This window comes from Myotis lucifugus, unplaced genomic scaffold (genome assembly GCF_000147115.1).
Source record: "Myotis lucifugus unplaced genomic scaffold, Myoluc2.0 scaffold_231, whole genome shotgun sequence".
In the NCBI taxonomy this organism is placed as follows: domain Eukaryota; kingdom Metazoa; phylum Chordata; class Mammalia; order Chiroptera; family Vespertilionidae; genus Myotis; species Myotis lucifugus.
In genome coordinates this window covers 1,068,677-1,090,446 of record NW_005871279.1, presented here as the reverse complement: position 1 = coordinate 1,090,446, position 21,770 = coordinate 1,068,677, and the positions used below count along the sequence as shown (strand labels likewise).

General features: G+C 37.1%; 2 protein-coding genes across 2 annotated transcripts in view; both read right to left on the bottom strand.

The window, feature by feature from the left end:
- The window catches only part of IMPG2 (interphotoreceptor matrix proteoglycan 2), a 73,678-nt gene extending 63,122 nt beyond the window's left edge, over positions 1-10,556 (bottom strand). Inside the window, exons 1-2 of the mRNA XM_023762104.1 lie at positions 10,472-10,556; positions 9,741-9,992 (exon numbers count right to left, since the gene is read on the bottom strand). Coding sequence (XP_023617872.1) covers positions 9,741-9,992; positions 10,472-10,556 — 337 coding nt within the window. The remainder of the gene's footprint in view (positions 1-9,740; positions 9,993-10,471) is intronic.
- Positions 10,557-15,308: 4,752 nt separating this feature from the next.
- SENP7 (SUMO1/sentrin specific peptidase 7) overlaps positions 15,309-21,770 on the bottom strand; it is a 159,745-nt gene continuing 153,283 nt past the window's right edge. The window contains exons 21-24 of the mRNA XM_023762090.1: positions 21,421-21,464; positions 21,261-21,329; positions 20,474-20,624; positions 15,309-17,098 (exon numbers count right to left, since the gene is read on the bottom strand). Coding sequence (XP_023617858.1) covers positions 16,961-17,098; positions 20,474-20,624; positions 21,261-21,329; positions 21,421-21,464 — 402 coding nt within the window. The 3' untranslated portion in view covers positions 15,309-16,960. The remainder of the gene's footprint in view (positions 17,099-20,473; positions 20,625-21,260; positions 21,330-21,420; positions 21,465-21,770) is intronic.

The window sequence follows — 21,770 nt, the reverse complement described above, 5'->3', positions numbered from 1 at the left end:
AGTTGAAGAGCCTCTCCTCAGCCAGCCTTCCTGTGGTTCTGGTTGATGTCCGTTTCGTCTTCTAGTTGTATTTTTGAAGTGGTTGTTTGCGGCAGCAGTCTCCGGTGTTTACCTATGCCGCCATCTTCGATTCCCCTATCTTTGAATTGTTTTGCACCAGGAGTCAGTGCAACAACAATGCAAAAAGTTAATAGGTAAGAAACCTATCAACCTTTTATAAAAAAACACCGTGATTTATATTTATTTATTTTTGCAGCCTTGAGATGGAGAATCAAAAAAATAAAAAAGCAAGATTGAATGATAAAGGAAGTGGAAGTAGCAGTAGCCGACCCTTTCAAGACATATGGACCAAGATGTACGGGATTGTCGACAGAAACAACAGGTCATTGTGCATACTGTGTAATGAAACGGTAGTAAGCAGAACGTGGAATATAAAGAGACATTTTGAAACTAATCATTGTCAGCTCTTGAAAAAAAGTATCGATGAAAGGAAGGAATACATTTCTAGGCAGCTACACCTCTATAAAAGTCAATCAAATTCCATCATTAAATTCGTAAGATGCTCTACAAATTCAACATCAGCAAGTTACTGTATTGTTCACTCCATAGCTCAGCATGGAAAAGCCCTCAGTGATGGAGAATTTATTAAGGAAACATTTCTAAGATGTGCACCAGCTCTATTTCACAATATGAAAAATAAAGATGATATTATTAAAAGAATTTCTGAGTTACCACTCAGTAGAAATACTATCAAAGACAGAATAATAGATCAAAAACGTACAACATCAATTAAAGAAAGACTTAAATAGTTGTAAATATTTTTCGATTTCTCTTGATGAAACTACTGATGTCACATCAAATGCTCGGTTGGCCATTATTGCTAGATATTCTGATGGTCTCACAATGAGAGAAGAATTGATAAAGTTAGAATCAGTGCCAATAAGTACATCAGGAAACGAAATATGTAAGGTTGTTATAAAAACATTCAGTGACCTAAACATTGATATCTCTAAAATTGTGTCAGTCACGACAGATGGGGCACCAAATACGGTGGGAAAAAATGTGGGATTCCTGAAATTGTTTATGGAAGCTATTAGACATCCACTTGTACCTTTCATTGCATTATCCATCAGGAGGTGTTGTGTGCCAAATCGGGATTCTCAGAATTGAATGAATTAATGTCAGTTGTAACAAAAATTGTGAATTTCATAGCTTCTCGACCCCTTCACAAGTGAGAATTTTCTGCACTTTTACAGGAAGTTGATTCAACCTACAGTGGACTACTGATGTTCAATAATGTGAGATGGCTGAGTCGAGGTAAAGTACTTGAGCGATTTGTGGAGTGCTTTGAAGAAATTACGGTATTTATTGAGAATAAGGATCTGGCAAACTTTCCTCAGATCAATGATCATAAGTGGGTCAGCAATTTGATGTTTTTTACAGATCTCTCTGTTCATATGAATGAACTGGACTTAAAATTACAAGGTTTTGGCAAAAGCATTGACGTTATGTTTGGATACATCAAAGCTTTTGAAAGTAAACTTAAAATTTTCAAGCGAGATATTGAAACTAAAACTTATAAGTATTTTCCTCAGATAAAAAAGTATTTCGAGAAGGCCACTACAATGAGTGTAATGGAGTCCATACTTATGTACCAGAATGTAGTAAACTTGTTATTTGAACAGTTCAGCAAAAGATTCGACCAATTTAGAAGCCTAGAAGAGACCATTAAAATAATTAAGTATCCGGATGTAGTTGTTTACAGTACTTTGGAATTAAAGGATTTCCAATGGATGCAAATTGACAATTTAGAGATGCAACTTGCAGATTTTCAAGGTAGCATTTGGACTCATGTGTTTGTCGACTTAAGGTCGAAACTTGAAAATCTGGAACGAAATCGTTTGAATAATGAAGAAGAGTGCAACTATGAACAAGAAATTTTGAGTGCTTGGAACAGAGGACCTGACACTTTTAGCGACATAAAAATATCTAGCAATGGCTTTGCTAACAATTTTTTCATCAACATATTTTTGTGAGACTTTGTTCTCAGCATTAAATAATATTAAAACAAACAAAAGAAACCGGCTAAAAGATGAAGTTAGTGGCGCTTGCTTGGCCTTGAAGTGCACCAAGTATGAACCTGCGATCAAAGAATTAGCAGACAAACTTCAGCACCAAAAAAGTCACTAATTTCTAGTTTTCGTACTATTTGATTATCATTGTTTTTATCATTATTTTTTCCTAAATGTACATTGTTTTTCTGTTTTTGTTCATTTTATACATTTTTTTGGTTGATTTTTCTTTGTTAAATGGCATTTAAATACATAAAATAAATATCAAAAATATAAATTTTTTTACTATGGTTGCAAATATCAAAAAAAATTATGAATATTTCTATATGTGACACAGCACCAGAGTTAAGGTTTTTCAAAATTTTGACACGCCAAGCTCAAAAGGTTCGCCATCACTGCCCTAAACTCACAGAATCAGAAGATCTAAATTCTAGCCCTAGCTTGGCTGAATATTAGCTTGATAAACCTGGGTAATTTACCTAATTATTCAATGCTTTGATGTATTCATCTCTCTTTTTTAATGGTATGAATAATTACTGCCCTATCTACCTTATTTATGAAAGTAATTTTTAAACTCCATAGTTTATATCATAGTAAGTTATAAACTCCATAGTGAATATCAGGTGTTACTATCATAGTAGAGGCTTGGTACATGAATTCATGCACCAGTGGGGTCCTTCAGCCTGGCCTGCAGGATCAGGCCGAAACTGGCTCTCCAACATCCCCTGAGGGGTCCTGGATTGTGAGAGGGTGCAGGTCAGGCCAAAGGACCCCACTGGTGCATGATTGGGGCTGGGGAGGGACACAGGAGGTTGGCCAGCCAGGGAAGGACTGCAGGAGGACTCCAGGGTGTGTCCGGCCCATCTCACTCAGTCCTGATCAGCCGGACCCCAGCAGCAAGCTAAACTACCAGTTGGAGTGCCTGCCCCCTGGTGGTCAGTGCACATCATAGTGACTGGTCGACCTGTCGACTGTCTGCCCCGTGGTGGTCAGTGCACATCATAGCGAGCAGTTGAGCGGCCTTAGCATATCATTAGCATATTACACTTTGACTGGTTGAACAGACCACTGGACACTTAGCATATTAGGCTTTTATTATATAGGATTGGATCCTGGTTCTGGTTTTCTGACAGTTGTGTGATGGAAAAAGACAGTCTAAGACAAAAATCAACTCTTAGGCTCTAACAGAGAGTGAAATATTTGAACATTGTAGGTCTATCAATTGGTTTTTCAATGTTAAAATGAACCTAGGGTTGCAAACTTAATTTATCTTTCAGTGAAAACTGTATCCTTATTACGGCTCTGTAGAACTTTTTATCCTACAACATATAGAAGAGTCCAGCAGAAACTGACTGAGGCAGACCTGATCACTGGTAGATTCATAGTTCTTCTTTTCTTCTTCTTAAAACTTCCCTATGAAAATTTAGTAAACACCAGAAGATAATGTAAAAGTGAACATCAAGATTGGTAAAAACAAAGAAAAAGTTAATGTCTATGACATTATATCTATAAGGACAAAAAAATAAATCTTAATTTCTTTACAATATACAGAAAAAATAATTTGAAATAGAAAAGCTAATACTATGAAGGTCCTAAAAGAAAACACAGAAGAGTATCTACATGATTTGAGGACAGGTAAAGATTTTGTAGCCAGGACACAGAAGCAACAACTATGGTGGGCAGTGCACACCATAGCGACCAGTTGTTCTGCTGTTCAGTCATTTTGCATATTAGCCTTTTATTATATAGGATTCTATTATCTTGTATCTCTACCTAAATAAAATGCCTTAATTTTTTAAAAAATACTAAACTGCCAGTTTCTTTATTAATTAGACTATAAGTTAATTTGTTATAACAATAAGACCTCAAAATTCAGACACTTAAATGTATTTATAAAATGTATTTCTGTCTCCCAAAACAGATAACTATAGGTGGACAGTTAAGACACATAAGTGGTTACCCTCCGTGAGAGTCTCCAGGCACTTGGGATTTCTATTCTTATTGCTCTGTTCTCCTCCTGGGTATCATTCTCATTTGCTAAATAGAAACTATCCCACTAGCACAGGGGTGGGCAAACTTTTTGACTCGAGGGCCACAATGGGTTCTTAAACTGCACCGGAGGGCCGGAACAAAAGCATGGATGGAGTGTTTGTGTGAACTAATATAAATTCAAAGTAAACATCATTACATAAAAGGGTACAGTCTTTTTATTTTTTAGTTTTATTCATTTCAAACGGGCCGGATCCGGCCCGCGGGCCGTAGTTTGCCCACAGCTGCACTAGCACCACATTTGTTTTCTTTGGGAATAAAGAAAGAAGGGAAATAGAGTACCATCATTTAAAATTTTTTAATGTATGCACCTAAGCTGCTCCTATACCATTGGCTTAAATTTAGTCACATGGCCACATCTAGCAGCAAGAGAGGCTGGGTAGGGAAGTTTCTAGGTTTGCATAGAGTCCTATGGCTATGTGGAATAAGGGAGGGAATAACGGAGGAAAATTAGAAATCTGTCAGAGGAGAAAAACCAGTAAGTTCTTAAAAACAGAAAAAAAGTGAAGTGTTTTCTGGAGGAGTTCAGGGTTAAGGGGAGAAAGAATAAATGAGGGAACCTCATAATTAAACTGTTCTGTGGTATTTTATATTTCAAAATCATGTTGCATATTGTACTTTCATTACATTTTAAAAAGTAAACCATAAAACAATATATAGCATTGGGAAACGTGAGGGAAAAATCAGAGGAGAGTTAGCAAAGGCATAGAGTCAAAGTAAAAACATTTACATTTAAAAAGATATCATGTTGCAAGAGTTTCTAATACAAAAATTAACATGTAAAGCTTTGAGAGTGATTATAGGAAGAAACCGAGAGATTCCTAATTTTCCTTAGGTTAATAAAACAGAAGTGCTCCCTTTTCTCCAGCCCCTAAAGCACAGTCACTTAAATTGTTAAATCTTGAAGAACAATAACAGAAATAAAAAGAAAAAAAATAAAGCAAAATTAATTTTAAAAATACCTGTTAGCTTTCACAATTCAGAGTTCTTTCCCTAATGATAAAGTAAAACTTACAGTGGGAGATAGGTTTAGAAGTTGTGTTATAAGGGGACATGTTTATGTGCATGTGACTATGAGAGGGAGGAGGAACATGCATGTGGTTGGAAGAAGAGAGGGCATGGAACCTCTTTTAAATAATATAATTTGATGTTTGTCTTTTGTTACTTAAAACAAGTTACTGTTGTTAACTGATTTCCTCTTTTTTTAATTTAATTTTTCAACTACAGTTTGAATTCAATATTATTTTGTACTAGAGGCCCAATGCACGAAATTCGTGCAAAGGGTTCAGCCCCTGCAGCCTTAGTGGCTGCCTCTGCCTTGGCCCCCGCCACCGCAGCTTCATCCAGAAGGTCGCCCGGAAGGTTGTCCTGTCTAATTAGCATATTATGCTTTTATTGTTATAGACTAGAGGCCCGGTGCACAAAAATTTGTGCACTGGGGGGGGGGGGTGTCCCTCAGCCCGGCCTGTGCCCTCTCGCAGTCTGGGACCCCTCAGGGGATGACTACCTGCTGGCTTAGGCCTGCTCCCCGGGGATTGGGCCTAAGATGGCAATCAGACATCCCTCTGGCAGCCCGGCAGCCCTCAGGGGATGTCCACTTGCCAGCGGGGAGCAGGCCTAAACTGCACTAGGATATCCTTAGCGCTGCTGAGGAGGCAGGAGAGGTTCCCACCACCACTGCTGTACTGGCAGCCATCAGCCTGACTTGTGGCTGAGCAGAGCTCCTCCTATGTGAAAGCGCCCTGACCACCAGAGGGCAGCTCCTGCATTGAGCGTCTGCCCCCTGGTGGTCAGTGTGTGTCATAGTGATCAATCATTCCCAGTCCTTCTGCTATTAGGGTCAGTTTGCATATTACCCTTTTACTATATAGGATAGAGGCCTGGTGCACGGGTGGGCGCCGGCTGGTTTGCCCTGAAGTGTGTCCTGGATCAGGGTGGGGGTCCCGCTTGGGTGCCTGGCTAACCTGGATGAGGGGATGATGGCTGTTTGCAGCTGGTCACACCCCCTTCAGGGTGGGGGTCCCCACTGGGGTGCCTGGCCAGTTTGGGTGAGGGGCTGAGGGCCGTTTTCAAGCTGGCGGGTGACTGAAGCTCCTTTTTTTCTTTCTTTTTTATTCTGGGATTTATTTACCTTCTATGGCTGTCACTGGAACTGAGAGCCGGCTTTAGCTCTGAGGCTGGGCTCCAGCTCTGAGACCTCGGCTGCTGAAAGCAGGTATCTGGGTTTGTTTGGCTTCTATAATTGAAACACTGTTGCAACTCCAGCTCTGAGGCCCGGCTGGCTGAAAGCAGGTTTCTGGGGTTTGTTAATTTCTATAATTGCAACATTGTTGCTTAGAGTGCAGCTCAGAGGCCAGCAGCGGCAGGTGGGGAACCTTGGCTTCCTCCATCACTGGAGCAAGCAAGCCTCCTGTTCGCTTCAGCTGCCTGGCTGCCGGCCGCCATCTTGGTTGGCAGTTAATTTGCATATCACCCTGATTAGCCAATGGGAAGCGTGTCGGAGGTACGGTTAATTACCATGTTTGTCTATTATTAGATAGGATTATTACAGCATAGTGGGTTAGACAATCAGATACTTTACGAAGTGATTCGCCCTCTCCAATATTTCAAGTACTCTCTGGCAATATACATAGTTATTATAATTATATTGACTGTATTCTCTGTGCTGTACTTTACACCCCTGTGACTATTTTGTAACTACCCATTTGTACTTCTTAATCCCTTTACCTTTTTTCACCCAGGTCCCAACCTCCACCCCCTCTGGCAACCATCAGTCTGTTCTCTGTACCTGAGTCTGTTTCTATTTTGTTTGTTTATTTTGTTCTTTAAATTCTACATATACGTGAAAGCATATAGTGTTTGCCTCTATTTAACTTATTTCACTAAACATAATACCCTCTAGGTCCATCCATACTGTTGCAAATGGCAAAAAAGTGAAACTAGACCACCTTCTTACACCATACACAAGAATAAACTCAACATGGATTAAAGACTTAAATGTAAAACTCAAAACCATAAAGCTCCTAGAAGAAAATGTAGGCAGTAAAATCTCAGACATGTCTTGTAACAATATTTTTTCTAACATATTTCCTCGGGCAAGGGAAATAAAAGAAAAAATAAGCAAATAGGACTACATCAAACTAATAAGTTTTTGCAAAGCAAAGGAAACCATCATCAACAAAATAAAAAGACAATCTACTGAATGGAAAAAGATATTCGCCAATGATACATCTGATAATGGGTTACTATCCAAAATTTACAATTTCTTCTTATGTGCCTAAGACACAGTCTATTTCCAATCTTTAAATAGTAATATAAAATTCCAATATAAAATGACAAAGTAGAGAAAATAATAATTACACTTAGTAAAAGAAGCCAGACAAAAACAAGAGTACATAATGTGATTACATTTATGTAAAAAAGGATAGAATGCAAAATACTATATAATGATAGAAAGTAGATTAGTGGCTGCCTCAGTACTGAGGTAAATGGAAGTGGTAAGAGAGGGAAGGCACATAAGAAAATGTTTGGGGATGATTGATAAGTTCATTATCTTAATTGTAGTGATAATATCAAGGGTAAATATATTTGTCAAAACTAATCAAATTGTATACTTTAAATATGTGGTTTATAATCCATCAAAATATGTCTTAATAAAACTATATTTTAAAAGGTCCAACTACAAATATGATTTTTTTTAAAGAGAGAAAGATACTATCAATTACATTCTACTCTAACCAACCTAAATATCTGTTTAATTCTACAAATCATTAGGTTAAATATAGTTGCTTCTTCCTTAAATGGAGATATTTTTCAAAACTGTTACACCAAGTAGCAATGATACCAAATACTCTATGAAGGAAAAATTGGGCAAATCGTTAGATTGAGTTAGCTTTGTGGAAAGAGCTAAGATCATTGGTTGGACATTAAATGGATCTCTCCAATTTCCAAACCCTTGGTTCTAAGGACATAATCCAATTGTCTCCTTAAAAATATCTTCAAAATCAAGATCTAGGTTGAAATATTAATTTTTCCTAATTTTTAAAAATATAACAAATGAAATATATACTCAACACCATGACAGTAACAGTTATATCAACATTGTTGCAATCTTGATGTACTGTCCCAGCTGTTTTAGTGTTAGAAGGCGCCTTTCCAATAATCCCTTTAATAGCATCTGTATTTTAAAGTTAGTTATTCTAGGAATGCTTTATTTTTCTTTTTGTTGGTTTCTTTATCAATAGTATCTTGTGAGTTTATAAACAAAAGAGTAAAGCAATTAAAAGGCATAATAACCACATTCCTTTGGTTATGATTGATCATTTCCTCTTTAATTTAACAAGCAGCTATCTAGATATTCTGGTCAACTTTAAAATAATATTTTTTTTAAATCCAGGTAGTAGAAATTATATTTTCATAAATTATAAACTGTCACTCTCATTCATCTTCAGTTCCTTTATTGTCTTCCTACTCTCTGGAATTTGCTATTTCTGGCATATATCCTATACACAAAAGGCCAGGCCAAAGGATTTCCATTCAAAAAGTAAAAGGGAAGCTTATTGCTTAATAATGTTTGATAGGCCCAAATACAATCAAGAGATACAAATATTCTCCAAAAAAATAAAAGGTGCTAACACATTATGCCACTTTAACAAACAAAAAAACAAATATATAAATATATGTAATATCTGTTATTGTTATTTTTTTAAACACGTGCTTTAGTGAGGGAGGCCGAGGGGAAGGACAAAATGGAGGAAAATAAGGAGAAGATAAAGTAGCAGCTCAGAGTGAAGCTTCATATAGCCCAGTGCCTGAAAAACAGTAAGTGCTGAATAAATATTTATTGACTATTTAAACATGAATGAGCAAGCCTGGTTTCAGCATCATTTCATCATCTTTCTCCACTTTAGTTTACTAGCATCACATCTATCTTATGGCTTTTTATTGGTTCTTGAGGGGCAAAAAGCAAAGTTTGGGAGTCCTCCAAATATCTAAGGGATATATTATGGTCAATTAAGCAATTTTGGTTAGTAAACAGAGAATGAGTTCACATAATAAAAAGGTATGAAATCAAGGATAATACTGTTTAGCTAAAAATAAAATAAAATCCTAGTTTTGTTGCAATAAGGTCTATTGTGAGAAGTGCCATCATTTTAGATGTCAAAGTTTTATGTGTACCAACCAGAGAATAACCAGCATGAGTCTATAGAATGTCTACACTATAAAATATTGAAATTGATACTTTATGTATATAAAGTAACTAATTAGTCAAATAGGTAAGTACAGCTTCATAAATATATTTTGTAGGTATATTTAGGCAAATTACTGTAATGAAGAAGTAAAAATTATAATTCATTTATCCCATAACAGAAACAGATATTTTTAAAGTGCTTAAAAAGAATTAAATCATTTCCTCTCGTTAAAAAATGTCAACTTTCCTCCAAAGGTGTGTGAATACTATATCCTTAGCAAGTCCCTTTTCCATAGCTAGTAGAAAGATATTTGGCTCAGTCCCTATCTAAATGATCACAAATTGTGAATTATAATGAGACACAACAAATGTGATAAAACCATGTTTGAATGCCATTACAGAGCCCAAGGATTCGGATCTTGGCTTACCTCGGACTTGAAAATATTTCACATGGTTTGCCACAGCCTCTGTAACACTTTCATCAGGGCAGATTTTTACTCCATTAGGGAACAGAGTGGATCGCCTTCTTCTAAGCAACCAGTGTCTCTCAGCTTCTCTGTGGTCCTGAGGTCGTTTGTTTCCACTGGGCAGGGAAGAGTCTGCGGATTCTGAGTCAGTCGGGAGAAAAGAAATTGCACTGGTGGGTTCTTGGGTTTCTTCTAAAGATAAGTAGGTCTGTGCTACAGAGTGAAGGCATAAACAAGGCTTCTGGTGATAAATGAAGATACAGTACGAAAGGTAACAAAGAAAAACTGAAAGGTAACAAAAAAAAACCTGACATTTGTGCCACATAAGGATTTTTCAAGTCAATCTCAGATTATAGACATGGGTGCCTAAGGAGGAGAGGAGTGAAGTATTCAATCTTTTCTCCATTTAACTCTTACTCCTTCGTTTCCAGATTGTTGGTTATTGAAGTCAAGTATACATCCAATTTCAATACAAGAGGTAAAAGGAAGTAAGTGTTGAACCAGGAAATACTAACGAAGAGGAAAACCAAAATTATTGGAGAGCTCTTAAAACAGTGTAAATGAATCAATATCAAAGATTAATAAAATAGTATTTGACTCAATTTCTTATAGCAGTCACATCAAATATTATTTTTACAGAGAATGCATTACAGATATAAAAAAGGATAAAAATAATGTCAATTTTAAAGTACCTGTTAATGATGAAAGGTTTTCTTCTATCAGGACAAATATCAAAATACCCAAAGAAATCTTCCCAGAATGAGGAAACATAATCATTTGGCCAAAACCAAAGAGATGAGGAAAGACCAAAATTCTTAACTGAGCACCCAAAGCCTTGAAGCTTCCAGTAACAAATTGTTACAGGAAAGATCTAACATTTAAAAATTTATGTTTGAGAATTAGCAAACATTCCAAAACCATTATAAATGAGCGTAAATAAAAACGGTGTCCTTTCAAAGTACCCCTCACTCTTCTCTCTTCAGCATGCTATGAAAGCAGGAGAGATAAGCTAATTAGAGCAGATGGGGAGAGACAATTTTATTCTAATCTAGCCCTCTAAGCTCTTTACTAACACTGTCCTTGCCTTTAATAAGCAGTTTGTTTAAAAATGTTTCGTGTATATTTCACTAAGTTTTACAATTTTTATGAGTCTATTAGTCGAATCTTATCAATTCAAATGTTCTCTGGGTTCTTCTACAACCAACAATTTATAAGCATAAAATGTCCAAACTGACTATACCTGCTAATTCATAAGTACAGATCTACACACAAAATTACTTTTCTTGGAGCTGTTTCTCTTTGTAATAAATCTACTGCCCTTAAATTTCCTTCCTTGATAAAAAATTTGAAGATCTTTCACTATAACCGCTTACTATGTCTTATCTAGAAAATGGGATAGTAGTAGTAAACTACTGCTATGATAGAGCTAGTGTGAGGATTGAATTAGATAATATACAGAAAATGCTTAGAATAGTACCTGGTGCATACTGCACACACAATATAAAGGATACTATGTGATAATAACTTTATTGCTTAATTTGGTATGGCCCAGTGTGTTATCCCTCACCCCATAGGACCAGATAAAATTCTTTGTATTGAGACAGTTGTTTTTATCAAATAAACCTAGTAGAAAATAATTTCATTATAATCCTTGTGGAAGCTAGAATTTTTTAGCAAATAGCATTGAATTTATCTTACTAGTATGTGATATACCTCAGTTCTTTTTAAAAATAAAAATGTTTTCTAATGATCTAAAGCACATTTTCTCTGAAGAATCCTAAACTAAGTGTGTTAAATCATCCTTTGTTTTATGCTTTAGGAAAAGCTCAAGTGTATTTTTTAAAATATATTTTATTGATTTTTTACAGAGAGGAAAGGAGGATAGAGTTAGAAACATCGATGAGAGAGGAACATCAGCTGCCTCCTGCACACCCCCCACTGGGGATGTGCCCGCAACCAAGGTACATGCCCCTTGACCGGAATCGAACCTGGGACCCTTCAGTCCGCAGGCCGACGCTCTATCCACTGAGCCAAACAGGTCAGGGCTCAAGTGTATTTTTTTTTAAATATATTTTATTGATTTTTTACAGAGAGGAAGGGAGAGAGATAGAGAGTTAGAAACATCGATGAGAGAGAAACATCGATTAGCTGCCTCCTGCACATCTCCTACTGGGGATGTGCCCGCAACCCAGGTATATGCCCTTGACCGGAATCGAACCCGGGACCTTTCAGTCCGCAGGCCGACGCTCTATCCACTGAGCCAAACCGGTTTCGGCTCAAGTGTATTTTTTAATACAAGCTCATACAAACCACATTTTCAGCCCTTAGTTCAGCTCACAAATCTCAATGACCATTAAATAAATACATGTGCACAGAAGCATTTACAATATATTGATACGAATTTTATTTGCCAAACTGTTGCTGAGTAGGAGGAAAAAGCTGAACATTTTACTAGCTAAGTGAAATGAGAAAGTTCAAAGAAAAGTTTCATGTTGATAATTCAGACCAAGGAAGGCCCGGCCGGTGAGGCTCAGTGGAGAACTTTAAGGTAACAAAAGCTACTTGGAAATTCTTTTCGATGGCCTACTCCAATAAGCCAGGAGATCTTCTGAGACTCACAGTATTGTGGAAACATTTCTGTACTTAGAATGAGAAAAACCCTGGGCAACCCTGAGTTCAAATTCTGTTTTTACCACTTAATATTTGATTTTGGTGAACCTAAACTCCTTGAACTGATTTAATCTCCAAAGAAATTAGGTATGATAATCTCTGTCTATATCACAGGGTTTCTGGGAAAAAATAGGAAATATGAAAATTCTTAAACTAATGTATACTATTTGTCTTTCATTACAAGTGTTCATAAAGTTTTAAGAGGTTTCAAATTTTGGAATTCTCTTTTGTTCAAACTGCAGAATGGAATAAATGTTCCCTAATTTAAATTATATCACAAGTATTTACTTAAGAACTCTAACAATGGTTATTATATTCTATAAAAAAATAGTTTGTAAGATTTCAAAAATCTGTACTTTAAAAAAATAGTATGAAAACTTCAGCTGGGTTCATTTGCTTCTAAATACATTTACCATTTTATCAATTCATTTAACTTCACATTTAGTGTACCTTTTAACTGCAGCATTCTTAGAGTTAATTGCATCTATGATACAAGGCAGTACATGATGACTACCATAAGGTGGTGCCAGGGGAACCCAGGAAAAAGATTAATTCCAACTGGAAAACTAAAGGGGGTTTATTAGAGAACATTTCAGCCAGGCCTTGAACGGCCTGGTGCAGTGGCATTTCAGTGGGCAGAGGTGGAAAGGGTTAGTGGGAGGAGATGGGAGTTAGGAAAAAAACCTGGTCATGATCAATAAGGTAGAAAAATACACAATCTGTACAGAAAATAGGAAGGTATTTGCTAAAGCAGGAACAGGAGCCTCGGGAAAATAGGTTGGGAATGGAGGTTGAAAAGGTTGAGGTAGATTACGAAATACCTTGAAAGTCTTACCAAGAATTTTGGATTTTTTCCTATAGATGAGAAGATTATCTAATTTTAATTACTCAGAAAAAAATATTCCTTGAGTTTTCATTGAGATTCTTTTTAGGAAATATTTCAAAACCTCATCTGATGGTCCTTATGCTTCAAGAAATATACCCCAAATTATAAGTTGGTAAGAAATTAAACAAACATTGTGCTTAGAAATTAAACAAACATTGTGCTTAGAAGTACCAGGTTCTTTCATCCATTCTTTAATTCCAAACGAGTTGACAATCATTTATTGACTCAGCAAAAGTTTCCAGGTGTTGACTATATGCTACTAACATACTAAATACAGCAAATGCAAAATGTGTGTCCTTTAGGAGCATGTAGTCTATAGGTGAAGACATGTATACAGACAATGAAATAAAACTGATGAGAAAAATGTAAACAAGTCATTATGGGGGAACAGGAGAGGTAATGAATTATTCTGTTTGAGCAAATGTGGGGTGATGACATTTGAGCCAGATTTGGAAAAAAAATAAAGTTGACAAGTAGTGAAAGGGTGTTCTAGAAAGAAGGACTGGCATGTGCAGGCCTGAGGTGTGGAGATGCAATGTTGCAACATCTATTCCAAACAACCACCTATGATCTTGGGTTCCAAGTGACATTCACACTCACAGGACAACAGTCCATAACCTAGCTCCTTTCGTTCGTATTTGATACACAGCCCAGAAAGCAATGCATCAAATAAAGTGTATCTTCAAGTGGAGTCTCTATAGGAGTCCTGACCCTGATTTCTCTAGCCCCCAGAAGGGATGTAAGAGAGGAAACCACCTTATGCAGACCACACCAGACCAGCATAAGGAAGCCTCATCCACACAGAACCATGTCTTTTAACAAACTTCCCAAACTTCCAAGCCCAGTTACGATAGACTGCAGAGGGAAGCAGGGTTTTATACAATCTGGTCCAGCGGGCTTTCCGAGCATGCATGTCCACTCAGTTCTCCAGTCCAGACACAGTTAACCGTTAAAGGTCTTTTTCACCATTTAAAAAAAATGTTGACTACAGCTGACAGTTCACATTTATTTAAGCTCAGTACATTTCCTAAGAAACAATATTGAAAAAAAGAAAACCCAAGGTAATTTCCTACGAATAAAAGGCTTAAGCTTGGTGTTAAGCCAAAAGTAATTAAAGTATAAATTAATAATTTTATATGACTAAAAAGTAGGTCAGAGTGGAAAGATGAGGATAAAGATAGAAACCAGTTTAGAAAGGGCTCTGTATGATGAGTCTAGACCTGTTTTCTCCCTAACAAAAAAGAAAAGATGATTTAATCAATTCACTTTAATAAACTTTTTCTAAGGTGGTTGAATATCACTCTTTTTTAAAAGCTAACCTTTGCCTAGCTGGTGTGACTCAGCGGTTGAACGTCGACCCAGGAACAAAGAAGTCACTGGTTTGATTCGCAGTCAGGGCACATGCCCAAGTTGCAGGCTCGATCCCCAGTAGGGGGTGTGCAGGAGGCAGCTGATTGATGATGTTCCTCTCTCATTGATGTTTCTATCTATCCCCTCTCCCTTCCTCTCTCTCTAAAACGCAATAAAAACATATTTTTGAAAAGCTATCATTTTACTTTTAACCCTAAGAGTTGTGAATTAAAAATAGTAATATCTTCTTCAGGAAGGTTTTCCCTGTCCACTGACAACCCTCTTACCACCTCGCCCTCTCCCTAGCACACACACGGATGAACTCCCTCTTGTGCTCCCAAAGAAACTGTATGATTGCTTTTACCAGGGAATATTAAGACTGTTCATATGTCCACTTCTCCCATTATACTATAAAGAGTTCAGAAGATCTATCATTCATTTTATTGTAACTAGAAAATTGCCAAATGTTTCCTGAACTGACAATCAAATTAGCAATATGCTTGTTAAAACAGAAAGGAAAATTAATCTAAGCATCAGCCACATGATATGCACTGGCCACTGTACAACTCAAAATTTATTTCTAAGACGCACACATTTCTTTAAAAAATTATACCTCAATCTAATGAATTGTAAATATGTTTAATATAAAATGTTGATATTCTCAAACCATTCCCACATGAATTTAGGAAAATGAATTTTAAACAATCTTCAAAACATGATAAAAGACAGTGGAATCTTTGAAAAACACACAAACAAAAATATTAAGAAGTCACAAGAAAATGTATTATATATTTACTCTACCAAAATTTGATGTATGAAACAATTAATAGTCACCTAAAAAAGTCCCCTCCTACACACACATAAATTGGGAATGAAACATGTAATTATAAGATTCTTTATAGGAAACTTCCAAAAGACAAATATCTTTAACAATATAAAGATGGTGGCAAGATTAACAAAAGCTTAAAAACACTGAGGCTTAACTGACAATATCAATTCACATGATTCTGAAATAAAATGTTCCTACTTTTAGCTTTATCTGAAATTTCCTTTGCTTCACTGCTTTATATACAGTTACAATGTAAATCCAAGAGATGCTTAAAACAGAAGATTAAAATATTCTTTAAAAAAACATTTTCCTTATCTGAGAAAATACACTATAATTGTCCCCTCAAAATATTCTTGATAACATTAGAGGGCTGTGAAGTATTTCTATAATACCACCCTCAGCTCATGAATTTGTAACTGTTACCTAAACATTGAATTAAAAAAAAAGTAAGCTCCATGGGAATTACAGGTCTCTAAAAAGACCAATTTAAAAATATAAAAGCAATGATAGCAATCTGGTTTTACAAATGGATACTGGGTAACAGAGCTATAAAATTATATATTTAGTTCTAACAATAAATAAGACTTTGAGGGCATTTTTTAATTAAAATTATAAGGACACCAATTTTATCTTGTATACTTACATAAATTGTGTACATATATTCTGGGGTAATGTAGCAGTCAGTATATAGCTATACTTCAAATTGAGTTACATATATAATTTTTAAAACATTTTTTTGTTACAAATTTCACCCTGAATGAACAAACTAAATTCTCAGTTACCCACATATGAAATAAAGAAAAAAAAGGAAAAAAAATTACAGCAGAGTAATGGTTCCATTTAGCAGATGAGAAAAATAAGCTGCGCCTTGAAAGACTGAATTTTTATCATCTTGCTAACATTATGTCTTCTTTTACACTATACAGAAGGGATGCCATAAATGGCACTTTCTGAAGCCTTGATACTAAATTCGTTAAAAAAAAAATACACAGTATTCATACTGCATGCTTGAGCTGCAAAGAATAGAATTACAATATCATGTGACTTGTCAAAAAATTTGACAAGCACTGGGGCTGTTAGCAGGGAGGACCTAGCTCCCCTCAACTCCCGTTATGTGGAAGTACAGATCACATAGTTTTATTATCTACAAAAACATTCCCACATTACATATGCTATTGCATAATCCAAGCATATTAAATCAGAAAAATATCAAATATTTATGAAATTTCCATTTCTATCTAATAAGTTTATGTATCTCACTCCCATTTCCTCTTCATCTATAAGATCCCAACAATCTAATAATACACCTTTTATATTTTAAATAAAGGCCAATGACTTATAAAACTACTACAAGTTATTTTCTTCTCCGTGAGCTGGCTAACACAAATGCTGGTAAGCAGCTTTCCTGTAATCATGTAGAACATCTGTCATCTTTGTACAGATTAACTAGCTACTGCTGCCCTTCTGCTGCTGCAAATGAAGTTTCAAAATGAGCTCGCGAATGTCCTCCCGTTTGGTCTTTATTACATGACGAGGAAACCATTTCTCCAAATGAATTGGAAGTTCAAAATTAACAATAGGATCCTAGAGAAAAGAAAGAATGCAATCATTTTAGTGGTATAATTCAAATTTGTTTGAATTTCATTTTTACAAGAAATGAGAAATTGCCAACTTTATTTAAACAATAACTTTACTAAGATATCATTCACATACCATAAAATTCACCTAAGATATGCATTTGAATGGTTTTCAGTATATTCACAAAATTGTGCAACCATCACCACCATCATTTTAGAACATTTTCATTAAATTGCTAACTTTAGAACATCAAAAATAAATCCTGTTTGTTCTGTTACAATGGTGTTTAGCTGATTAGTGCAAAACAGACTAGTAAATAGAGAATGATACAGCTCAATGCAGAAGTCAGGTTGATTTGAACACAATTTTTTCCAAAATGCTAATATTTTGAAATTATTAAAACAAAGAGAAAGTCTTAGCAGTAAATGAAGAATCTCAGATTTAAAAAAACAAAAAACACATCAAATCCTGAAGAAGTGCCTTCTTTTAGTGCAAAAACAAGCCAATTTATTGGCTTCAAGAACTGCTGTATTCTCCATTATGTTAAGCTTAATAAGGAAGTTGCAAGTTATTAAAAAAATAACTGCTGAAGAAGGCTACCTCTAGATCATGTTTATAAATGTGATGAAATCTTACAACCTATATTAGAAGCATATTCTACTGACTGAGGCTATTAAAGTAGAATTATGTAACAAACTCAAAATATGTTATGTAATAAGGCACTTAGAATATTCTAAAAATAAAACCAAATCTCTTTGGAAAGAGTATTAGAGAATAGAATTGGCTCCCTTTAATGAACTTCCAATGTGAAAAAAAATAACAACATATTTCAGTGACTTCCATAATATGTACCATATTCTGCTATATGTTATCATTCCTCTCCAATTATACCAAAAGTTGTAACTGCACCTTATAATCCTTACTTTGAAAGTACTGTAACGTTTAAAGGATTTTCCAAGCAAGTATAAATAACCTGCTCAATATACCAACAACACTGGTAATGACTGAAGTAATAAGCTGACAGTTCAAAAAGCAAAGAGTGATCCCTCGCTATTTAAAATTTCTCCTTTAATATTGCTGCAGTTTCAATGGAGTCTCTGGTGAGCTAGAAAATAACACCCACACTTGTCACTGTACTTATCTAGTTCATGGTTTTCTGAACTACTTGAATACATGAATCTAGTTCTGAACATTTTTCTTCAAATTTCTATCTGCCTTACTACCCTCTGCATGCACCCCACCCGCCACCAGTAATCATTCTGGAACTCCAGTTATATGTAAATTAGACTTTTTGACTGTATCATACTTATCTCTTATGCTCCGTTCTTTACATTCTTTTTCTTCTCTAAGCAAATTGGATACTTTCTAATGTCTTTTTTTTTTGAAGTTCACTAATCCTATCTTCTGCTATATCCAGTCTGCTACTAAACCTATCCAATAAGTTCTAAATTTCAGATATATCATTGTACATTTTCAACTCTAGAAGGTTCACTTGACTTTTTTAGATTTCATCTCTTCATTCATTTTGACTTTTCTCTAACATATTAATCAAATCATTTCTAAGTTCTTATCTGCTAACTCCCATATATGAATTATCTGTGGTTCCATTTCTTTTTTCTTTCTTTCTTTCTTGATTACCTATAACATTTTCTGCTTCTTTGCTTGCCCAGTAGTTTCTGATTGTATACTGGTAACTGTGAATAAGAAATCCTATCTAATAAAAGAGAAACATGGTAATTAGCCATACCTCCGCTACCCTTCCCATTGGCTAATCAGCATATCCTTATGCAAATTAACTGCCAGCCAAGATAGCGGCCGGCAGCCAGGCAGCTGATGCGAACAGGGAGGCTTGCTTGCTCCAGTGACGGAGGAAACCAGGTTCCCCGCCTACTGCTGCCGGCCTCTGAGCTTGCAGTTTGAAACATTGTAACAAATATAGAAGCTAAACAAAACCCCAGAAACCTGCTTTAGTCAGCCGGGCTTCAGCCAGCAGGATCGCAACATTGTTTCAAATACAGAAGGTAAACAAAGGCCAGAAACCTGCTTTTAGCAGTGGAGGCCTCATAGCTGGAGCCGAGCCTCAGAGCTAAAGCTGGCCCAGAATAAAAAAAAAAAAAGAAAAAAAGGAGCCATTGGGAGCTTCAGTCACCCGCCAGCCTGAAAACGGCCCTCAGCCCCTCACCCAAACTGGCCAGGCACCCCAGTGGGGACCCCCACCCTGAAGGGTGTGTGACCAGCTGCAAACAGCCCTCATCCCCTCATCCAGGCTGGCCAGGCACCCCAGTGGGGACCCCCACCCTGAAGGGGGTGTGACCAGATGCAAACAGCCATCATCCCCTCACCCAGACTGGCCAGGCACCCCAGTGGGGACCCCCACCCTGATCCAGGACACCCTTCAGGGCAAATCAGCCGGCCCCCATCCGTGCACCAGGCCTCTATCCTATATAGTAAAAGGGTAATATGCCTCCCAGCACCGGGATCAGCGGAGCCGCGAGGCCTCCTGGCCCCCTGGAGCAGCATGACAGGGGGCAGTGCCCAAACCCCCTAAATTCGCCTGCGGCTCTGTGTGTGACAGGGGGCGGGGCCACAACCTCCCTATCTGCCCTGCTCTGTGCCTGATAGGGGGGCGCTCCCCCAATCCCCTGATCGCCCTGCGGCTCTGTGTGTGACAGGGTGAGGTGCCCCAACCCCCTGATCAGCCCTGCGGCTCTGTGTGTGACAGGGTGCGGCGCCCCAACCCACCCCCCCACGGGCCCTGCTCTGTGTGTGACGGGGTAGAGCCATAACCTCCCCATCGAACCTGCCCTGAGTGTGACAGGGTGCGGCGCCCCAACCCCCTCATCCACCCTGCTCTGTGTGTGACAGGGGGGAGCTCCCCAACCCCCTGATCGACCCTGCTCTGTGCGTGACAGGGTACGGAGCCCCAACCCCCCTGATGGGCCCTGCTCTGTGAGTGACAGGGGGCAGTGCCCCAACCCCCTGATTGGCCCTGCTCTGTGCATGACAGGGGGTAGCGCCGCAACCTCCCCATCGACCCTGCCTTGAGTGTAACAGGGGGCAGTGCCCCAACCCCCCAATCGGCCCTACCCTGAGCGTGACTAGGGGTGGCATCGCAACCTCCGGATCTGCCCTGCTCTGTGCATGACAGGGGGTGGCGCCCCAACTTCCCAATCGGCCCTGCTCTGAGCCCGACCAGGGGCTGCACCTAGGGATTGGGCCTGCCCTCTGCCACCCGGGAGCAGGCCTAAGCCAGCAGGTCGTTATCTCCCGAGGGGTCCCAGACTGCGAGAGGGCACAGGCCGGGCTGAGGAACCCCCTCTCCCCCCTGAGTGCACATATTTTTGTGCACCGGGCCTCTAGTTTATTTATATTTTTACATACCTTAAAGAAGCTTTCCACATATTGCAGTAAATATACTCCACAATCACTGCTATTATCTTGTTTAGGAACTTTAGGGCATAGGTCCACCATGTTTGCTTTGCTGAATTCACGGTGAGTTTTTCGTTTAACTTCCCACTCTACCTCTAAATACCTTAAATCATCAAAAAGTAGATTGACTTGAATAGAAATCTCTTTACTGTTATGTAACACTTTCACAAAAGTGAGAAAACATTTGTTGGCTCAAGCCGAATTTCCAAAGACTGAACTTTAACAGTAGAAATTATAATATGTTAGGCTTCAAAAGTCCTACTTTAAAGAAAATCATCTTAGTTTTTAACTAAATGCTAGACCTTTTCCAACAACTCAACTTTGACAATTCAAAAATATAAAGTTACTTATATCACAAAGTAGATTAACAAATTATTTTAAAACTTTAGCTGCTAGTTTTTTCCAGATCCTTAGAGAAAATTACCAAATTACACACACACACACACACACACACACACGTAATAAGAATGTAAGGTTTATTTCCTAAAGTATTACTTTTGATAACCACTAACATTTGCACTGTTCCTTTGTAAAGTTGTGCTTTTGTTCAATTATGAATACAAATTCTGAATTTACTTTTGACATAGTCCTTGAGAAATATTAATACTTAAATTTTAGGCCACATCTAAATACATAATAAAATATAATTCTGACAGCATTTTCAGTAATTCTTAAAATATCTTCAAAATTATTGAGATTTTTAGGTAACAAACTAAAGGGCAAACTTGTCATTACTTACTCTCGTAAATTCTGAACTGTGTTTTGTATAGAAGCAGCTTTCAAGGAATCTAGTATGAGAATGCATGGCCTATTAAGAGCAAAGGAAAAAATCAAGATGTACATTTTTGTATATGAAGTGAACCTAAATATCTGAAAATATCATTACAGCATGTACCTACCTTTTACACACTTTCTTTGGTATTGACATACTCGTCTCAGTACTCTGAAATAACATAAATTTTTATGACTTTACAATTAAAACTAGTTTGAATAAATTAATATTCAGTTACTTTCTAAAATATTTCAAATAACTTTGAAATTAAAATTTCAAATAAGAGTTTTCATCATCAAAAGTGAGCTAATTGCACTTTTCAAAATTCACTGATTTATTTTCTTATACTGGTGAAACAGCAGTTTATACAGTTTTACATGTGGCCCAAAGAAGTTATGGACCTTTAATATTTCCTAAAAAACAATCTGGAACTTTAATTAATTACTTCTATTCAGAGTTATCATCTTCAGCAAAGAT